Source organism: Pleurodeles waltl, chromosome 11 (genome assembly GCF_031143425.1).
Source record: "Pleurodeles waltl isolate 20211129_DDA chromosome 11, aPleWal1.hap1.20221129, whole genome shotgun sequence".
Lineage (NCBI taxonomy): Eukaryota > Metazoa > Chordata > Amphibia > Caudata > Salamandridae > Pleurodeles > Pleurodeles waltl.
The window spans coordinates 94249203-94270731 of NC_090450.1; the positions used below are offsets into that span (position 1 = coordinate 94249203).

A 21529-nucleotide genomic window follows, 5' to 3' on the forward strand; every position below is an offset into this window, starting at 1 on the left:
GAGCATTTAAGTAGGGAGTCTGCAAATCCGTGCCGAAATAGATTACTAATTTACCTTACACATACCCGTTACATGAAACTCTCATGCTCCGATGATGTATAACAGTGGGATACATGTGGGATATTACATTGTATTTTTTTCACTGGACAATCACACAATTGTCCGGTTGCAACATAGCAAATGCGAAAAAGAAAATAGCCTAGCTGCTGGAGATGTTATCAAAATACACTTTTTGACATTCCAGTATATTAACATCTCTTCTTAACATAAAATGTATTATGTGCGTAAGGTGTGCTACAGTGCGAACAATGTCTCGATTGGAACACTCCACAATAAAACTGTTTGCTATCTAACTTTCTGACGCAAATATTTGTCAGTTGTTCATATGATACAATTTTCAAAAGACAACTGAGAAAGTTAAAAGAACTACATTTAGTGCCATTTTCACTTTGCTTCACAATGGATATTTTTTCACTTTTTAAGAATGAAATAGGATAGAACCAGACCTACACTGTCTGCGGTTCTCTATGAAACAGTACCAGGAAACAAATAAATCGTAAAGTACACAATTTAATCACGTAAATACTTGAGTTATCTGTTGACATTTGCATCTTTTTAACGAAACAAACACATTTACACATGTGAGAATCAGTATTGCACATCTTTGATGCACAAGCCGCCTAGCTGGTGAGAAAATACAGCATGTTTTTGTAAAGGGCTAGGTTTACCTTGAAAATGAAACACAAGACGACCCCCACAATTGCACTGCTGCAACCCTATAAAATGTCTCATTATTAGTCAATATAGCTGCTGCAGAAAAATATACTGTGGTTCTGTATATCCACTCCCAGAGGGCCTAAGGAGGGTTTCAGATGAAAGTGGTTGGTTATCAGTCACAGGCAGCAGCATCTGATGATCCTCTGGTCCCAGTGGAAGAGAAAGTGGACAAGATATATCACATGGTTTGAGGTCTACTGGAGCTGGCAAAGGACTTTTCGATACAATTTCCTGAATATTGATAGAGGTGTCAACTGCGTGGGATTCTGTGTTTTTCTCTGCCCCTAAAAAGTCAAAATGTGGGAACATAGTAAGCTGTGCATAACTACGTGGACAATAGTAACAAAAACACAATGAAGGAAATATTTACACTAATACACATACTGAAAAAATAGCAGTTAAACTGAAGTTGCGTCAGAAGCAGCTAGATTAACTAGCAAAACAAAAACAGAGTTGCTGTTACTGTATTGGACACACAACCTAAACTCCTTGGAATTCACCAGTTAAAGTTGCAAGGCAACCTTAATATCCTCCCAAATATTCCTCAAAGAAATTAACTCACAGTTGACATCAAAAATGATATCACTGGTGACTCTGCATACAACTTCACCAACATCCTTGTTTGGCAAATCAGGCTATAAGAAGAGGAGTCACAATGGAGGGATCAAAATAAATATTAGTTTTCAACAACAATTCCATGTCTCCCATGCCCCAACCGGTCACTAATAGAACACTGCAGCTGAAGGAAGACAATGAAACATTCTTCCAAAGAGCAGCACACTACCCTCCTCACAATTTACCGTGGTCACACAATATATATCTAATATATAACATGTCAAGGAATGTCCCCGACACCCCCACCTGCGTGAAGACTTGGAAAATGCCCACAAATGAAACTCTGAGCTTAGTAAGGTGTCACAATGGCTATCCTATCTTAGGTGTGAAGTGTTCCTTTCTGATTCCCTGCAAACTCTATGTTAATCTGGTATAAGCGGATAACCCTAGATTGAATATTTACTTCACCGAATGTTATCGCCAATTTGCCAATTTCAGGGCCAGCTCTCTTTCAGCTGGTTGCCCAACCCAACAGTCACTGCCACCCTAATCTCTATTGCATATGCCTCCTCAGAAGCCTGTAAACTGGCCTGTAAATGTTTTAAAGTGTGATCTGTGAGTGCCCATCAGGATCAAGTGTTTCCTTCTCAAAACATTCTGGGCTGCAGCATATAGAGACACTAAATCCACAATCTTTAGTACAAGAGGCAAGCGGAGAACGGCTGCCCATGTCACGTTGTCCAGATATCGTACTTGAAATACTGGTGTGACCAAATATTGGTGTGATAACAGTCTTTAAATTCAAGGTGCAACTTGTTGTTAGCCCTATCTCCATCAATGACGATTCCAGATTCACTACCTTTGCAGACTCTCCTAGGAGTGTCAGCCCTCATCTATTTCAACCCTTTTCCAAGGCCAGCAAAAACTTATTAATGGTTGCCACCTTACTTTCAATGTTCCTTATAGTGAGTTGCAAATTGTAATGTTAAGTTGCTACACAAATTAGGGCCATCTCACCAGGCAATAATAACTACCTTCTCAGTCAAGTGAAGGCTTTGGGCTACAGGAACTTTTTTTTTTTTTTTTTAGATCAGAGAATACCAGACAGCTATGCAAACATCATCCTGGGGAGTTTCAGAAAGTTGACCTAGGAATGCATTCTGCCCGTTGCTTGCCCTTCGCTTTATGGTTTGTAACTCATGTTTTCCTGCATTACATTTGCTGGCTTAGGGGCTATTCAGGCTCACTTTGTTCCTCCCATGTGAAACCATTATTTACCAGTATTCTTCAGAAAGCGCCCTTTCTGTAAACAGGTTTGTAAATCTTGTTCTTATCTGGTCACATTTGCTGGGCATTCACAGACAGAGGTCGAACGTCAACCTGTTTCTTCGGAGAGCTCAGTGTTTATTTTCTGCAGACTTCAAAGTGAGAGCTTTTAGAGGAAAGAGGAATGCAAATTACTTTCACCATGAAGCCTGGTCCTTCTCCTTATTTACACATGCCTTTTGAGATGGTCATTTCGTTTCCAGCTGCAGTTAACACTTGCCTTTCTTCTGTGGGACATGAAGATAACCTGGTTGCTGCTGCCAAACTCTGCATCCTTTCCAAGATGTCACACAGCAGCGCTTAGCTGTTAGTATTCACCATCAATGTTTGTTAGCTGCAATTTACCACCTACGACTCCCTCTATAGCGCTTTTAGCACGTTTTATTTTGGTAACATGGACACGCTTATTCAGTGCTTGCTTGCTGCGTAAAAGGCTCCATCTAAGTGAGTCCACTCTAAAGGGCCAATATATTCCTCCTGCTGGGGACATGTGAATTGAAGTGACTGTCACAGCGTGCATTGCCAACATTCTCCAGTTGTTGGCCTGCGGTTTCATTCCCAGTAGAATAAGAGGACACACAAAAACACACTTAAAAGCAACAAGAATAGGGCAGGCCTGGGGGAGACGGCGACAGGTGTCTGAAACACTGGGAATCACAAGCCATACTGACATGAAACTTTCATATTTGGCAAAGTGTTTCCGTTTTTTCTTTGCAAGCAACTGGAGTGTGAACACGACTGCATTCTTTATTAAATGGGGACGTTATGTAAACATTGCTAAAACATTATGCTCTACGGAAACAGCTGCATCAACGCTTAAGTCTCTCTTGCTCTTAACCTTTAGCCACTTAATCTTGCAAAAATCTTCCTCAGAAAGTCAACAAAAAGATTTAGAAATAGCCACTGTGGGCCGCCCACAAGAAGCATGGGTCTGAATGTTTCCTATAGAGAGTTTGGAGAATATTGCAGTGATCACTGTGTACGATATGTGGGCAATCTAACCCTTCATCCTTGTGAAGTCAAGAAAACAAGCACTCGAAAATTTAGCAATACCACAATGCTTTTATGCACCAACAAGTTATTTTTGTGTGGTAAACTATGGAAAGTATCACTATTATTAAAGCAGAGGTTTAACTTCCTCCAAGCCGGTGCAGGGTGAGAGTCCAGTCAAAGCACGTAGGTCTTGGAAAGCATTTTCCCTTTGAATGTTCAAATTTCATTATCATTTCTTATTTCTGTTTAGAGTTTCCGGAATAAAAAATATTTGAAAAGTAAACCTTACCATTTATAAAAATAGGAAAATATTTATTTGGATGCACATTTTTTAGATATATTAGGCTACACGTTTGCTTCTCCAGTATTTTAAATTGCCCTTTTGTTTAACTTGTTAATTTTTTAAGCAAGGCTTTGTAATCTAGTATTGGCAAAGCTAATAGTTTGGCTCTTGCATTTCTATAGCAAAACCTATTTGGCTTTGCCAATGCTTGTTCTCTCTTGCTCCTTCCTTCATCTTTCACTGTCATCAGTGAGTCAGGTTGCACACCATATCCAAACATGGAATTTAACTCTCCGTACCTAGGAAAAACACAAGGGGCTATATGACAGGCAGTCAATAACTCACCAAATATCAATGCATCCCAGCCAATCATAGCATACAGTGACTCCATGCACTATCAACCACCAACGTTCACATAAAGGATTAATTTCAATAACGTTTTTACAATCTTTTATCAGGCTGCAGATGCAGCCTTAGGATCAGCCACATAAGGGTACTGCCATCTTGAGCCCTTGTGCAAAAAAAGCACAGGCTTGGTGAGAGTTTAAAAGCGAAGTAAAGCCTCTCCATGGACATAAACGTAAATGGGAGACTTAAGGCAACCGAAACGGCCAATAACCCCTTCTGCAAAATGTAAAAACTGCACGTTGCCTCTCGGTGCCGTGTCCTCGGCCACAAAATGGCTGACCTGTCGACAACAGGATCTGTCACTGGCAGTACTAGAACTTCCTAGTGTAAACACAAACGGGTGAAACTACGGAGGCAACGGCCGGGTAGGGTCAGACAGCTCCTAAAAACATGCTGTGGTACAACTTCCCTTAAAGCGTTCCAGGGCACAGTTCAATTTGTCACCAAAGAGGTGAGAGCCACCAAATGGCATATCTGTTAAAAATGCCTGGATGTCTCCAGAGAAGCCCATGGACGTCATCCAGGTGTGGCGCTGAAGCACCAAACCTATGCCCAACTCAACCAGTCAGCTGTGACAAAGCCAGAGCTTTTAACAAATGTTGCAACATTCCTGGCTGTCTGGTATGGTATGGGCCAAAGCATGACTGTAGCGGCCCAGCCCCGGAGTCAGCTTGAATTGACTGAGCACCACGCAAGGCTAGCTTATGAAAACAAGAGCTAGCCCAACGTTTCCATGCATTTTGATTCACACATATCTGAGAGGTCGTGGGAATGGTATTATGGGTAGGGGAGGAAATATTTCTCTTGCACACTGGTAAAAAATAGTTTGGTGAAAAAAAACTAGTCCAATACAAGAAGAGTAGTGCTCCCCATCCGCTTCTGAAGTTGCTGAAAGAAAGGATCTTACAACCGCACACCTAGGAGGTGCTTATTTGCTGCCCCACTCGTATCTTCCCGAGCAGATGACACTGATGCGGAGCCACCTACCGGAGCACAGGTGTACTGCTTTTGAGTTTCCAGATCCAATCATATGCCTGGGAGAATATTCACAAGGTGAAGAATCAGCTGTTAAAAATACCCATTAGAAAATGTCAGTATGCTGCTGGGGATCATTACTAATGCATCACAGCACTGTTGAGGTAGACCAGGCTCCCCGAGCCAAATCCTTTAGCATGGTTGACAGGTCAAGTACAGATCCCTTCCATCGCAGGTTGAATCTGACTAGCTGCAAGGACCAATATATCGTTGGTCCCCTGCAGTACTCAAAACTAGCACCACTCAGGGAGAACGGATGTAACATTTCAACTTCTAATATAGGTTTACATGCTAGGCCATTTTTTTAGATGGTCGTTCTTTTGTGTGCTATAAGAAGCCTAACAGCAAGGACCAACAAAAGACAAATAGAAAGCATAAGAACCAAGAGTTTTAACCTTGGCACTAACAGCGCTACTTTTTGGGGTCTTTTCTCTTTCCGGTGCCAGAGGCTGACTCTCACCCCACAAAGCAAGCTGCAATATTGAGCCGTGGGTACAACCTTGGATGCTTCAAGATCAAGATCTGAAACATCATATAAATACTCTCCGTCCCACTGCAATTGTTTTTATATCCTCAAGGGTTATTTCATACTCCATAATATGCCTTTTCTCCAGATTACCTAGAGTCAGTTAAATATTCATTTACGCTAACCACTCCACCACCACCTCAGTTATGTTTCTGACCAAGCTCTTGATGCCAAGGTCTGTGGTGGTTCGTGTTTACAACAATGCGGTAAAAGCAGGACTATCTCTGCCCACATTACCTTTCGTTTATAGAGGAGACTTTGTGCTTCACCTACGGCAGCTAAGACAAACTGTCAGCCAGCCAATACAGTTTTTAGCACACCAGAGACACAGGTACTGACTCTAAGATTGCATGTATCTCCATTCACAGCTAAAATGTATGATACTGGCTGGTATCTCCTCCCTGTGTGATAAGGGAATTACACGTCCTACATCCCCGCATCCAGAATGCGGAATAACCTTCAGATCCATGAACACTGGGACCAATTTGGCATGTTTTTCCTCCTTCAGGGTAAAATAATGGACCCACATCTACTCCCATTTACCACCTGTTTGGAAAAGGTGGTAAGTGTTGTGAGAGATTTTTTTCTTGGCTGTGGAAGTTTATTTAACTTCAGCTGGTGATGGCTTTTTCTGCTCCCCTCATACTGAAATACAAGAGCAGGCAGAAGCAGAGGGCAGCAGTTGCTCACAGACTCTCACACAAGAATCAAGGTTTGGAGTCTCAAGGTTTGGAGTCTCAAGGTTTGGCATTATTGGGTCCAGAGTTTGAGGTCCTGACATTTCGAACCCAGAAACACCAAGAACTCGTAGTTGTCCGGTGTAATTTCCCATCTGGGGCACTGCTCTGGGGAATTTGTAATGAGGACCACACAATGCAAAAACTGATATTGTCTACATTTTTTCAGTGTTTCAGCCAAACAATCCAAGACAATGCCACAGCCTGAAATGACTAACATTTCTATTGTGAGTAGTTTTATGTGCGAAACAGTAAAATGTATAGCTTAAGCCTTTTGATCTCCACGTATGTGCTCACTCCTCTGCCAGACACCTTTTCAAAGCAGGCCTCAAGAAATCTACTCACCCACTCACTATGGTCATATTTTATCAGGGCAAGCTAATTTTAGGGCCTACTTGCCCTTTCTGGCAACCTGACAAGGAACAGTGTTCTGTTCACTCAGACAGTAAATGAGAAATAAAGATGCCTTTAAATCTTGTTTTTATCTTGTCACATTTATTCTGTGTTCAGAGAGAGGTCAAAAGTCGGTTTGTCTTCTTACAATTAATTTTCTTTCTCGGACTGCAACCTCAGAACATTTTGTGCAATGAAATGTTGTAGAATGTCAGGTTTCTTTTCTAAAACACATTTAAGTGGCTTGTAACTAAGTGTACAAACATTTCAAAATATATGTCAGTAGTTATGAAAGCACATATTTTGTATGTCTGAAAAAAGATTTTAATTGGATAAAAAGAAATTATAACATTTTATTTAGGGCCTGATTAAGAGTACAGCTGGCCATATTACTGACGTACCCACTGTGGCAGTCCGACTGCTGCATCCCTGGCAGTCCAACCGGCAGATTAAGATCCTGACCCCCGGACCACGAGGAAACCATCGTCACCACCAGGATCGGAGATCCTGACGGCTGGTGGCTGTGAAAGTAGTGGTCAGCCACGGCGGTGCCGAGTTTGGCACTGTCATGCTAATCACGACTTTCCGTTCTGTCTTTCCATGTCAGTGTCCCAGCCATGAAAAGGCTGGCGGAAAGGCAGAGTTGGGGCCACAGGGGGCTCCCTGCACTGCTCACGACCATGTTGTGGGCAGTGCAGGGGCCCCTCTGTCAGCACCCTCCGAATGTGTACAGTTTGCTATGGCAGAAAGTGCGCATTCCAAGGGTGCTGTGAGCGATGGCATTGGCCTTGGCTTCCTGCTGGAGTCAAAGCCAATGCCGCTGCACCGTTTCCACTGGGCTGACCGACGGAAACATCGTAATACGACAGTGGTGAGGCTAATGATTGGCGGGCACCTCCCCACCACCAAATTGGAGTTCGGGCGGTTCAGCTGCAGAACTCATAGTCAAGCACTTAGTGATTTGCAAATGACAAATATTTGAGCTGAAACCCAATTTCCACAGATTGTTTATATGCTATATAGTTAAATCAGTAAAACTAAGTGAGAAGGTTTGTAGAATGGAAAGGATAGTGTGCTATTTGTAAATGACAGTGCACTACCACATCATGCTTTAGTAACCTGTTTATTGAAAAGTAAGCCCAACATTTTAAACATGAACTCAGAAACATTCCTTCCTCTGCCCTGATGGCAATGGTATTAGTGAACTAAGGGACAAGTCAGGGGTCATGTGTACCCTACATATGGGCTTGATTCTTTTAATAAATGGCACAAATGTTTGATTTAATTCACTAAACAAAAGAGTGCACAAATGTGGTAATGAAAAAAAAAGCAGCTCTGCAAATTAAACTATTTGACTAGGATCACACAATTTGAGACCCGTTTACAGGTCAAGCACATTCGTTAGATCAAGCAGATTATTCAGGTTACTAGACCTGCAGGCCTAGTAACTTTGTTAAGATTTTGTGAAGCCTGCAAAGGTTTTCACTGAGTATAGATTACATTGGCCTACTGAGTACTATATAAATATATATTGTATATACAGCTGTCTAGGCTTAATTTTAAGCTGCAGGTGTTTCTTTGATATACTCCAAGCGTTCTTTGTAGCTTAAGCTCACAATTAACATATGTGTTTTCACCTCAAAAGTCCCTTTTAGGGAGCAGGCAGCAAAAATAAAAAAAGAGTATCTTTTGGTGGCATGCACCTTCTGACGCCACTTACCTAGAAGGCTCCCTAGGGCACTACAGCTGGCAGCTATACTAGAATCATGATTTGGTTACTCTTTTTTTTCTTTGCCTTATTTTACAGAGTAAAACAGACCAGTACGTCTTTTAGAAAGAAGGATCTGTGTCATTATTCAGCCAAATTGTGTCCATGATCCAAACCTACTCCTGGAATAAGCCTGACCTCATTAGGTTATCTACTCTTGAACAGTCAAGCATGGCAAGTGATTGACAGTGCTGGGAATTTGACACCACAGTGAGTTTCAGAGTGCACATCTCAAGCATAAACACAATCCTAGTGGCACCTTGCATCTTTGAAGTGTGAAGTGAAATCTTTAACTTTTTAAGAGATTCAAGAACTTCTGAACAAGCTCTGGTCCTCTTGATGTGGGCCTCTTCAATGACACCGAATCACGTTTGTTACCCTCAATACTGAGGAAGAAAATTAGTTACTTACCTGTAACTGTAGTTCTCCAGTATTGGAATTTTTCATAGATTCACATGCTTGAATCATTCCCAGTCGACGAGATGGGAGTCCCCGGTGTATTACAATAGCAATGTTATGATAACTAAAGTGTATGCCAACTTAAAGCCCATTACATTAGTAGTCTATCCTTGCCTTTTTGAGGAAAAAGACCCAAACCAGGTTTCAGCCAATCAGGCTACCTCTTCCCCCAGAACACTCTTGTGAGAAGCTCCAGTGCCTCAGATTTTCTCACAGCACGAGTGCTGAAGAAGTTGAGGAATATAGCCTGTAACGGTGAGCTTCTCAGGGGAGGAGGGAGGGTTGCATGTGAATCTATGAAAGATTCTAATACTGGAGATCTACAGTTACAGGTAAGTAACTAATTTTCTCACTCCAGTATTGGAACTTTCATAGATTTACATGCTTGAATCAGAGTAGCAAGCAGTAGTGAAGCACCTTATATCAATTGAAAGAAGCAACTCAAATTATAGAAAACTTTAAATGATTATGGAAACAAAAGAATCATTACTCAGTGATAAACAACAACCAGCGTATTGTGAAGGAAGGAAGACTTCATTATCATACAATGTGATGATCATTATACTGGGTAGGGAGGGAAAAAAGGAGAATAGTACAGATCACCGTTACTGGAACAGATGTCGCAGCACCGCTTGACCCACTGCTACATCTCCTTGTGATGATTCTTCCAGGCAATAGTGCTTCATGAAAGTGTGCGCACACCTCCATGTGGCTGCTCTGCAAATGTCCTGTAAGGGCACACCAGCGAAGAGCGCAGTGGATGCTGCGACAGCCCTAGTGGAGTGTGCATATGATGTTCTGCGCAGGGGCTTTCCTGCGGCTTTGTGACAAAAGTCAATAGAACTAGCTATCCATCTAGAAATTCCTAGTCTAGAAATCGGTTGCCCTTTCCTAGGGGCACTGAATGACACAAATAATTGGTTTGTTTTTCTAAAACTTCTTGTCCTGTCCAGATAGAACTTAAGACATCTTTTGACGTCCAAGGAATGCAGGGATCTTTCCGCTGGAGTTGCAGAATTGGAAAATACGACTTTAGAATAACTGGCTGGTTGATATGAAAGTCAGAAGGAACTTTGGGAATACATTTTAGATTTGTTCGCAATATGACTACATTGTCTTTGAACTGCAAGAAAGGGCTTTGGATCGTGAAAGTTTGAATTTCGCTAACACTTCTTGCTGAGGTCAGGGGAAGAAGAAGTGCAACATTCCATGACAAGAACTTTAAATCTGCCCCATGAATGGGCTCAAACGGATGTTTCATCAATTGAGACAAAACTATATTGAGCAGCCAGGATGGCGATGGCGGTCTGACTGACAGGAAAGAATGAAAAAGCCCTTTAAGGAACTGCTTGATAATTGTTGTTGATCACAAGGATGGTGAATTTCCTGATAGCCTATAATGTGAAATAGCAGCTAAGTGGACCCTAATTGAAGAATTTATCAAGCCTTGTCTGGCTAAAAGATGGAGATAAGGTAGAACTTGCTCTGGCGAGGAGGAAAAAGGATAAACCTGAGCTTGTTTGCACCACAAGCAAAATCTTCTCCATTCAAGTCGATATGATTAAATGGTGCTATGAGCTGCCGCTCTAGCCAGAATGACTCTACAGTCAGAAGGAATGTTCACATGCTCAAATTCATGTTGTTCAGGAGCCAGGCAGTCAAATGAAGGGATACTGGATCTGGGTGAAGAACCTGGCCATCGTCCATTGTTAACAGGCCAGGTATCACTGGCAGAGGTTACTGCGCCTCTCTGACAGAAGGAAAAGCGTAAGCATAAATTCCTGACCATGCTATTGAAAATGCATTCCCTCAAGAACCCAAATGGTGATCCCGGCTTGCATAATACAGGCATTTTGCATTCTGGAGAGTGGCAAAAAGATAGAGGTTTGGTTTGTCCCACTGAGAGAAGATGAGATCCAGCACATTTTAATTTAGCTCCCATTCATGACTGGATATTTCTGTCTGCTGAGTCTGCAATGACGTTCAGAGTGCCTGGAACGTTTTCTGCTCGAAGATGCACGCCATGTAGGATGGACCAGTTCCAGATATGTTGAGATTCTCAAGATAAAGGCAGGGATCTGGTTCCCCCCTGCTTGTTCAGATAGTGCATCGTTGTGGTGTAGTCTGTACGTATGAGTACCAATGAATACTTTATCTTTGGCAGAAAGGCTTGAAGCGCTAAGTGAACTGCCTTCAGTTCCAGACAACTGATATGATAAATTGTTTGATGAGAGTCCCATATGCCTTTGACTGTTAAATCCTGAAGGAAGGCTCCCCATCCTTCCAGGGATGCATCCGTTGTGATCACCTATGGGGCCAGAGGTGGAAGAAAAGAAAGACCTACTGATAGGTGGGATGCTTGGGTCCACCAAGACAGATGTGATTTCATTGGTTTCGTAACCTTGATTATGTTGTTGAAAGATCCCTTGGACTGTGTCCACTGATTGTCCAGCTGCTTTTGAAGTGGACACATTCTGAGACGACAAAATGGTACAAGTGGGATGCAGGAAGACATCATTCTCAGTAGGGACTTGAAGAGGCGAACTGAAACAGACTTTCTTGTTTTTTTAACAAGACTGACTAAAGAAATTAGCTTCTTCAGTCTTTCCTTTGTAGGAGCCACTTTGGAACTGGATGTGTCTAGAACTGCACCTAGGAAATCCCTTATTTTCCGGGGTTGGAAAGCTGATTTGCTGCCATTGATAGTTAGGCCTAGCCTGGCAAATAGGTCTAAGCAAGCTTCTGTCGCTTTCTGAGTCTGCAAACTGGACCTTGCCTTGACGAGCCAGTCGTCCAAATATGGAAAGACTTGAAATTTGTGCCTTCTGAGGAAAGCCACTACTGGAGCCAGGCACTTGGTGAAAATTCTAGGGGCCAATTTGAGGCCAAAAGGAAGTACCTTGAACTGGAAATGCTCTCCGGCTACTACGAATCTGATGAATCTTCTGAGAGATTGATGTATAGAAATATGGAAGTATGCGTCCTGAAGATCTAAGGTTTAAATATAATCTGGATCGAGAAGGGTAAGGATATCCTGCAACGTAATCATACAGAATGACTGCCTTTTGAGGTAAGTATTCAGGTCACTGGGATCCAGGACTGGATGCCAATTTTTCCACTTCTTCTGGACAAGAAAGAAACGAGAATAAAACCCCTTTTTTCTGTCCCGAGCCGGGACCCTCTCTATAGCTCCTTTCTTGAGCATCGACCGGACTTCCTTTCTGAGGAGTTTTAGGTTCTTCAGTGAGCCTGGAGGAGGGGGTCTTGGTGGTGGAATTTGAATGAACTCCAATGCATGGCCAAACTGAATAAGGTTTAACACCCAACGGTCGGAGGTGATAATCTGTCAATTGTGCAGGTATTGGGAAATCCTTCCTCCTATTATGAGACTTGAAGAAGGATAATTAGCCGGAGTAAGGGAGAAGTCATTGCCTGCGACCTGTTTCTCTGGTGTGTCGTACTGCTCTTGTTTTATGTGCGGTTCTAGCATATGCTGCCTGTGGAGGTTGCCTTTGCAGATACTAGACTCGAAAGGATTGAATATTGAGACGTAAGAAGGATATTTATACTTCTGGAACCCCGCTCTGTAGGATGGATATCCCCTTCCCCTGGCACCCCGAAAGGGCTGCCTTCTGAACTGCAGGGTTCCAAGGGACTTTGCCATGTACGTATCCGTCTTAATAGCTTGCAGAGCTTTATCGACATGTTTCCTGAAAAGAGCTTCCCCATCAAAAGGCAAGTCAAGAATTTGGCTCTGTACTTCTGGTCTAAAAGATGTTGCGCGAAGCCAGCCCTGTCTCCTTAAAATAGCTGCGCAATAGGTGACGAAAGGCCATAGTAGCAATATCCATTGCACAGTCGATGAATTCCGCTGAAGCCTTTTCCTCTTCCTGTACTATCTTCATTGCTTCTGCTTTTGATTCCTCAGGAAGTTCGTCTATGTAAGGAGCTACGTCAGCCCATAGCTGCCTGTCATATCTTCCTATTATAGCTAATGGGTTTGACATCCTTACTGTAAGGGAGGACATCAAGGTCCTCCAATATTATCAAGCCTTCTCCCTTCTTTATCATGTGGAAGAGAGATTGGAGCTAAAGGATTTCTAGACTTGCGCTGTGCCGCGTGAGGAATAACAGAATCAGGGTTGGGATGTCCAGTCAGGCACGCTGGGGCATCATCAGGCACCTTATATTTCTTAACCAAGCGGGGCAAGACTGCGGTAACAGTGGCGGGATTTTTCATGACCTTAATACCCTCGCTCGATATGTAGTCTACTATGGGCATTGAGTTTACTCTTTTTTGAAAGGGCTCCTTAAAGTCCTAGAGAAAGCAGTCCATCTGCTTTGTAGGCATAGGTAGTGCAAACCTTTTCGCTGCCAGTTCCAACAGACTGTGAAATCCACCAATGCCACCTGGTGGAGAGCCTGCGACTGGAGAGGGTGAAGATGGTGAAGGTATCTGATAGTCATCCCATTCCGTAATATGATCTGTCAATCCTCCATCTTCCCTGTCATCGTCAGACGTTAACGGGTCTTGTGGTGTAACCGAAAGAGGTGTGTGTGGGGGCACATCCAATGGTAATACCCAAGGTCTAACGGGCGTAGAAGGAGGTAGTATCGGTGAAGGTATAATTGTCTGCTGGTCTTCCGATTCAACTGGTAGAAATCTTTCCCTATAGTCCACTAACATTAATTGGAGGTCTGAAATAAGAGATCCTGGCATAGGAAAGATTTGTTCCTGATACAAATATTGATCGTCAGGAGAATAAAAGGACTGAGGGTCATACTGGTTATCGTCTCCTAGATCCTGACACTTTATATGTGTGTGCTCTAAATGGCCCTTCCTCATTAGTTTCATCACCCTCTAAAAGATGAACAGGAATTAAAGGTGAAACTTTACTGGGCGATGTGCGCGACGGTGTCAGGGATTTTAACTTCCTTGGTTTCCCTGAAATATCCACCGTCCACAGAGTCATTGACGGGCCCGTCGACAGTATCGTTGATGCGGTCGTTGTCCACGGTGACGACGATTGTATGTGTCTCATCGACAGAGCAGTCGTTGTCGACGAGGATGCCATAGTTGACGATGTTCTTGACGCTGGAGGTGAAGTAACCAATAATTTTAGCTTCAACGACCTGACGGAGGAGGCCGTCGATGACAGCGTTGTAGTCATTTAGACATTGGAAGCAGAGCACACCGTATAAACCGTTGTCGTTGTAGGTGTTGTCGACGATGCCGTGCAGACGGTTCTCGTTGATGTAGTCATCGGCGATGTCTTCATAGACGGCATTTTGAAAGATTGCTTAGACGTTGGAGGTGGCAGAGGAGGCTCAGAAGACACTTTAGGACTACGTACTGAGGAGAAAGAACATTCACTACTTTCCCTGTGTGATGTTACAGCCCTTTTGTGAAGAGAACTTGAAGAGCTGTGCATTTTGTGAGACCCATGTTTGGTCTTTTTAGCCACCTTGTTAGGTTGTTCCTCCTTCTGACCAGTCTGAGGTGATCTGTCCCTATTGTGAGCCTGCTTGGAGGAAATAGAAGAGTCCTCACTGTCCGAACCAGAAACAGGATTCTTCCTTGTTTTCAGCTTCTGGAGCCAGATAAGAAGCCTACCCTCTCTGTCTTTAAGGGGCTTATTAGAAAAGGTTCTGCATACCTTACAATCCTTGGCAGAGTGTTATGGATCAAGGCAGTAGATGCAGCCTTTGTGAGGGTCCTCAAAGTGAAGCCTCTTTTTTCCACAGCTCTTGCAGGCTCTGAAAAGACTCCTCCTCTCCTTGTCAGACATGCTGAAAATTCACAAAAATTGAGTGTAAAACAGTTTAAAGACGAGACCTGGAAATCTTTGTCTAGAAACAGCAATTTCTGAGGAGAAAAAATACTAGAATAAATTCCAGAAAGATGTGACTGAGCAGAACTCAGTGGAGACTCCCTAGCACGATGTGCGGTAGGAAATCTGAGGCACTGGAGCTTCTCACAGGAGTGTTCAAGGGGAAGGGGTAGCCTGATTGGCTGAAACCTGGTTTGGCTCTTTTTCCTCAAAAAGGCAAGGATAGACTGCTAATGTAATGGGCTTTGAGATGGTATGCACTTTAGTTATCATAACATTGCTATTGTAATACACCGGGACTCCCATCTTGACGACGGGGAATGATTCAAGCATGTGAATCTATGAAAGTTCCAATACTGTAGTAACTAAAGAACAGAGGTCTATGTAAGTTTGACAGAATCTCGCTCACCTTCAAAGAACTCCATTGAATTCCTTTACCAGCCTGAATCACCTAAAATGTGTATAGTTTCACCAATATAGAAGAACACTTGAGCACTCCACTATATCCACCAAGCAAGCTCAAGGTCACTGGTGGGCTAAGGAGTACTGACAGCAGTAATCTTAAATCAGAGATTTAAAAAACAGGCAAAAGAGAAGTCAAGAAGCAGAGCAGCCAAGCATTTCATTGGTACATTTTAGTTTATGAAAATCTACCTCAAGGAGTTCTGTCAACCTGACTCGCTCGTGCACTTCAAGAAAAAAGGCAATCTTCTTCAAGCAAGACCTAAACCATTTGTTACATGCTTGATGGTGCACCTGTTTTGGAAATCTCCTAATCCACATATCATCTCTTATCACCTCAACCCCTCTGTTCTCCTCCTATCTCTCCCCAGCCTTGCACAGTTAGACAAATGTTATTATAGTTATTCAAAACTTATACAAAAGCAGAATAAAGTGCACAATGCTTTTTAGTATCAAAAAATGTTCCACCAGGACCCCATGAAAATGATTTAAACCTTAAACAGAATAGGGTTAGGATCGTTGATATAGATCAAGGCAATTAAAAATATTTACATGGAGTACGATGGGTAACGCAATAAAATTTACCTAAAGGGCTTCCAAGGAGAAGATGTTCTCTCTGCAGGACAGGACAGGGTGACAATATTAATCTGTCCCACCATAAAATTTTCAATGTTTATCTATTCAAAACAGACACATGTGAGCCTCAGGGTGTGCCATCTAGTGAATCAGAGCTTGCTGCAAATTATTCATTTGTGTTTGCCAGCATGGTCAGTGTAAGGAATCACACAAGCATGAACAACAGCCAGGCGAACCCAGTGGCTTTGAGTGATAGATTCCACATAGTGATCCTGTTTAGGCAGGCAAACAAAGTGCAAAGGGTGGCACGAGCATAGACTGATGGATCCAAAAGGCGCTTCAAATGAGTTGAATAGCTGCTGTGCAGTGGCCTCTGCAAGCTCACGCTGATGGTTGCAGTCTGTGCGTGCTGCAACAGCAGCCGTTTAATATCCCTGGGAGCTTTCAGATGTGTGACAACAGCTTTTACATATTGCAGCAAGTTTAAGACCCTCAGCCACAGATTGTCAATGGTCCAAGCAGGCCCCAATTTTGTCACTGCCGCCTGTAGGAATGTAATTGTTTTAATATTTAGAGTAGTATTCAATGGATTCACCACAGCGGCAAGTGCGAGTTCCGGAGTATACAAACTCTTTGTGAAGGAAAACATTTCTCAGGTGAAACAGGGTGGGGCAGATGCAGAGAATATGAATGATGGTTTATTCTCCCAGGCCACAAAGGCGGCACATTGCGCTGTGGATATCTACCATATCAGGTGTTGGCCTTCCAGGTACCACTATCTCAATCTGAGAACTACAAATCTGACTCTGAGCCACAACATGCAAGTGCATGCAATGTATTTCTGCTGGATCCAAGGGGTGTAAGAGTTGATCACTGCCCAAGTGTGCGATCTCTTACTCAATGTTACTAAGTCACACAGCCTTGATAGCCTTTTCGCTGTAGACACTGCAAGTTTTTTTGAATGCTGATTGTGGAAATGTTTTTCCCAGTCTTCAGTGAGCAAAAGGTCTTTTAGCTTATTCTGGAGATGGCCCTTGAAGAAGGATCACGAGCTTTCTACGTCTCGTCAGAGTAGACCGTTTATAGAATCTGGTGGGACGAGTCTGAGCCTGTGGCAAAAAGTTAGAAAGGCGCTGCTTCTAGCCAATGATTGCTTTGTTAGATTGACCTCAAGTCTCACTTGCACTAGTGATGCTCGCTTTGGCAGACCATACAGCTTTGCAGATGTTGGTAGAAATCATGTCCAGCAGGGGGGGGGGCCTCAATGCCCAGATTGATTTCACTTCTGTTCGACAGGGTGGGAGTGCCTTTAGCCTTTATCACCTGGAGTAAGGGGTCAAGGCTCACACCTCTGACATTTTGGGCAAGTGTCACCACCACTGTATGGCAGTCTTTTGAATAGTCGCTAGGTCTGCACTACATTAATTCCTGCACAAAGAGCCACACATATTAAGAGTCTTCATCAACCTTTGCTCTGCATTCTAAAAATCCTAAACAGTTTTGACAAGCATTTCCTTAATAAGGATCTTTACTCCAGGGGCATCATTGCTTAGAAAGTCTTACTAAAATCAAGCCCTGAAGGTTTCTTTGAACCATATTTGGTGAATCTTTAATCCTAATTTAGAATACATTATTCTTCTGAGGCAATTTTCCAGTCTTACAGTGGTTCTCAGTTCAGTACATCTGGGCCGTACGACCAGTGCTAGGAGACCCTGGTTTCTGTTGGCAAGAACTTTATAAGTGCTGTCACTCACCACAATCAAACCAACTCATAAAACAGTTCTGATACAATTAGAAAGGTATTTTGCAATTCACAGAGTTTGCAACCGCTAAACACATACATGGGGCACCATACTTCTCTTGTACTTGAAACGTTTTAATAGCTTCCAGCTAGGGCTAATTTCTCCTTATCTTCCAGTGGGTTTACGAATATCTAAACCAGTAACCTCCCTGCTAATTAATTTCCAAAATCAAATGGCAAGTATTCACCTCTATCTTTTCACAGCAAAAATCAAGAAAGACAGGTGCACCCCACTACCTTACCTCTGGTGGATGATGCTGCTGCTTCTAAGAGCAGGGCCATTTTTTATCAATCCAGTGCCTTGGGACATCCGGTTTCCTGCTTCTCTATTAATCTTTCGCAAAAAAAGCTAAAGACTTGTTTATTTAAGCAGGAATTTGGTAGGACCAGTGCCACGAAACTCCTGTCTGTGTGGTAGACGCTTTGTAAGTGCTGTGACTCTCTCCTCTGATCGCAGCAGCGAACCATGTACATTAAACTCTTGAAAAGTGAGTTGTTCAATCAACCCTTGGAATAGTGAACCATAATTACTGATTAACACTGGATTAGTTTCAACCATCCTCTACCCATTGCACACCTGGCTGCACTCACTGCTACTGTTGTTTTTCTCTCCTTTCTGTACCTATTGTGATCACTTACACAATCTATACACCTTTAGTCCTATAACCCATTCAACTATATCAATTATCTAAATAAATATTTGTGATAAAACACATTAAAGTTGCTGCAAAATACATGCCACAGTGTAAAAGAAAGGGAAAAATAAGCAACCAACCAATTACACTTGCAACCAACTCATTTGCTGCACATAAGTATTTGACATGTTTGCTTCAATTCTGATACTGACCATTGTGAATCTTTGCTTTGTGCTTCTTTAAACTCTTTACATCTGTGTAGGAATTTCCACATAACTCACAGACGAATGGCCTTTCACCTAAAACATTCGAAAGAGTGGTCGATGTCAATATTGGAGATCTCATCGTTAAAGTCATCTTTTTAGAGCATCATTAATAATTTCAGCATTTCACCTAAAAGCATTTGAAAGAGTTGTCAGTGTTAATACCGGAGAGCTAATCATTAAAGTCATCTCTACAGAGCATCATAAATATTTTCAGCATCTCATCTAAAATTATTTGAAAGGGTTATCAGTGTAAATACTGAGAGCTAGTCATCTCTGTAGGGTATCATAAATATTTTCAACATCTCTTCTATACCACAGCACGCTCTTGGACGGTGGGGTCTCTTTTACTGGGAAATGGGAAGGTCATCATTTTTATCCACATACAAATACGGTTCGCTGAGATCAAGAAATTCATTACCTTTAAACTGAAGTTTGGTACTTGTGTTAAGGGTATTTAAAATGGTGCAGACTTTAAAGGGTACTAAATAGATCACTTGCTCAGAGTGCTGTCTGTGACTGCAAGGTTAGGGCTATTTACAGTGTGCAACGCGAGACACATATGTCAAGAAATGTCCTGATTGTGGTGCAGATATTATCTACACATAGTATACAATGTTGGGAGGTTGCTGCAGACACTGGAAGCAAGCAATGAGCTGCACTAATTCATGGTAAAACAGGTTGCTGTACTGGAAGGTATTCGAGAAAGTACAAAATTACAGCATGAAAAATACAACTGATTATGGTTTAGAAACTCCAATACCTTTGGCACAAAATCAGCATAGGTTGGGAAATGTATCTTGATTGGACCAAACCGCCACAACTTAGATCAGTTTATCTGGCATGTATGTTGTGTACACTCCCATACTGCTACTGCAATAAATCCAATGCCACAGTGGACTATCCACAATTTCTTACTTCAATCAACCTCCATTCCGCCTCAGTATACAGGGCACGTTCTCACAGACTCACTTTAACAGCTGTGATTGTAAAAAAAAAAAAAAACACAAACGAAAACACAATTACCCTGCAAACATCAACAGGAAATAATTTGTTACTTACTGTAAACTCCTGTTCTCCAGTATTGGTATCCTTCATAGATTCACATGCTTGAATCATTCCCTGTTGTCGAAATGGGAATACCATGGTATCATAGTAAGCAGTATATATCAGTATAATGGGCTGTAAAGGGAATGCAAAGTTCAGCTTAATAGTCTACTTTTTTTGTTTTTTTAAAAAGGACCAAAGTTGACCAATGACCAACCAGGCGACAGCACCATCAGAACACTCACAACAGAGGCATACTCCCTCAGATTTTCCAAGCACTAGTGGGGTAAACCTCACTGGCCAAGAAGGAGAGCCTGTCAGGGGAGGAGGGTGGGTCGCATGTGAATCTTTGAAAGATACCAATACTGGAGAACAGGAGTTACAGGTAAGTAACAAATTCTTTCTCCAGTATTGGGGTATCTTTCATAGATTCACATGCTTGAATCAGAATAGTTAGCAATGTAGTATATATCAATCAAATACACATGTACATGATAGCGGATGGCGGGCACACTATTATAGGTAATATTTGTAAAAAAAAGGCTCGCCTTATTGGAAAAGATGCCAAAGTAATGCTTGACTGACAGCTGTATCGGTGTTTGGTGCTGCATCCAGACAGTACTGCTGGGTGAAAGTGTGCTTGCTCTTCCGGGTTGCAGCACGGCATATATTTTCAATGGACACCCCCAGCAAACAAGGCCACTGTTGTGGCAACTGCTCTTGCAGAATGTGCTCTAATCTTTTGTCTTAAAGGCCTGCCCACCTTAGAGTGGCAGAACTGAATGGCCAATGAAATTCATCTTGCTATGGTGCATTTGGAGACTGGTCCACCTTTATTGTTGTGACCATAGGCCACAAACAGTTGATCAGCAATATGAATATATTTTGTTCGATGTAAGTAAAATTTTAAACATCTCTTGATATCAAGAGTATGAAGACTTTGTTTCGCTGGTGTTTGGAGGACTTGGGAAGAAAGTTAAGCATAACCGGTTGATTTAGATGAAAATCAAACTGAATCTTTGGTATAAACTTGAGATTAGTTTGTAGGATTACCACGGTATCTTTGAATTGTAAGAAAGGTAGTTTTATAGTGAACCCTTGTAGTTCACTTACTCTCCGGGCAGAGGGAAGGGCAAGAAACAAAGCCACCTTCCAGGTAAGGAACTTTATTTCAGCCTTGTGAACCGGTTCAAATTGACTTCTCATCAATTGAAATAATACGATGTTAAGTTGCCATGCAGGAGGCGGTGACATTATTAGAGGATATGCTCTGAAAAGCCCTTTAAGGAATTTGATGATTAATCTGTGCGACCACAAGGAAGGAGATCCCCAAAGTTCGCCTATACCTGGAAACAGCAACCAAATGCACTTTGACAGATGAATGTGTTAGATCAGATTTGGATAGCGATAGCAGATACGGTAACACCTGTTCAGGAGGCGTAGGCATAGAAAGGCATTCCCTTTAAAGCCTATTATACGGATATATACTGTGGATATTATACTGAGATATTGTGGGACTCCCATTTTGAAAACAGGGAATGATTCAAGCATGTGAGTCTATGAAAGATACCCCAATACTCGAAAAATCCAAATGATCTTACTCACTATTCGCCCAACTCTTAAATTACATAGTAAAGCTGAGCAAGCTTACATG

At 42.3% G+C, this 21529-nt stretch overlaps 1 protein-coding gene across 6 annotated transcripts in view; it reads right to left on the reverse strand.

The window, feature by feature from the left end:
• Nucleotides 1-554: 554 nt before the first annotated feature.
• MYNN (myoneurin) overlaps nt 555-21529 on the reverse strand; it is a 237253-nt gene continuing 216278 nt past the window's right edge. For all 6 annotated transcript variants that reach the window (XM_069213201.1, XM_069213202.1, XM_069213199.1 and 3 more), the window contains 2 exons: nt 18778-18864; nt 555-1061 (listed from right to left, as the gene is read on the reverse strand). In XM_069213201.1, the coding sequence (XP_069069302.1) occupies nt 799-1061; nt 18778-18864 (350 nt within the window). In that variant the 3' untranslated portion in view covers nt 555-798. The remainder of the gene's footprint in view (nt 1062-18777; nt 18865-21529) is intronic.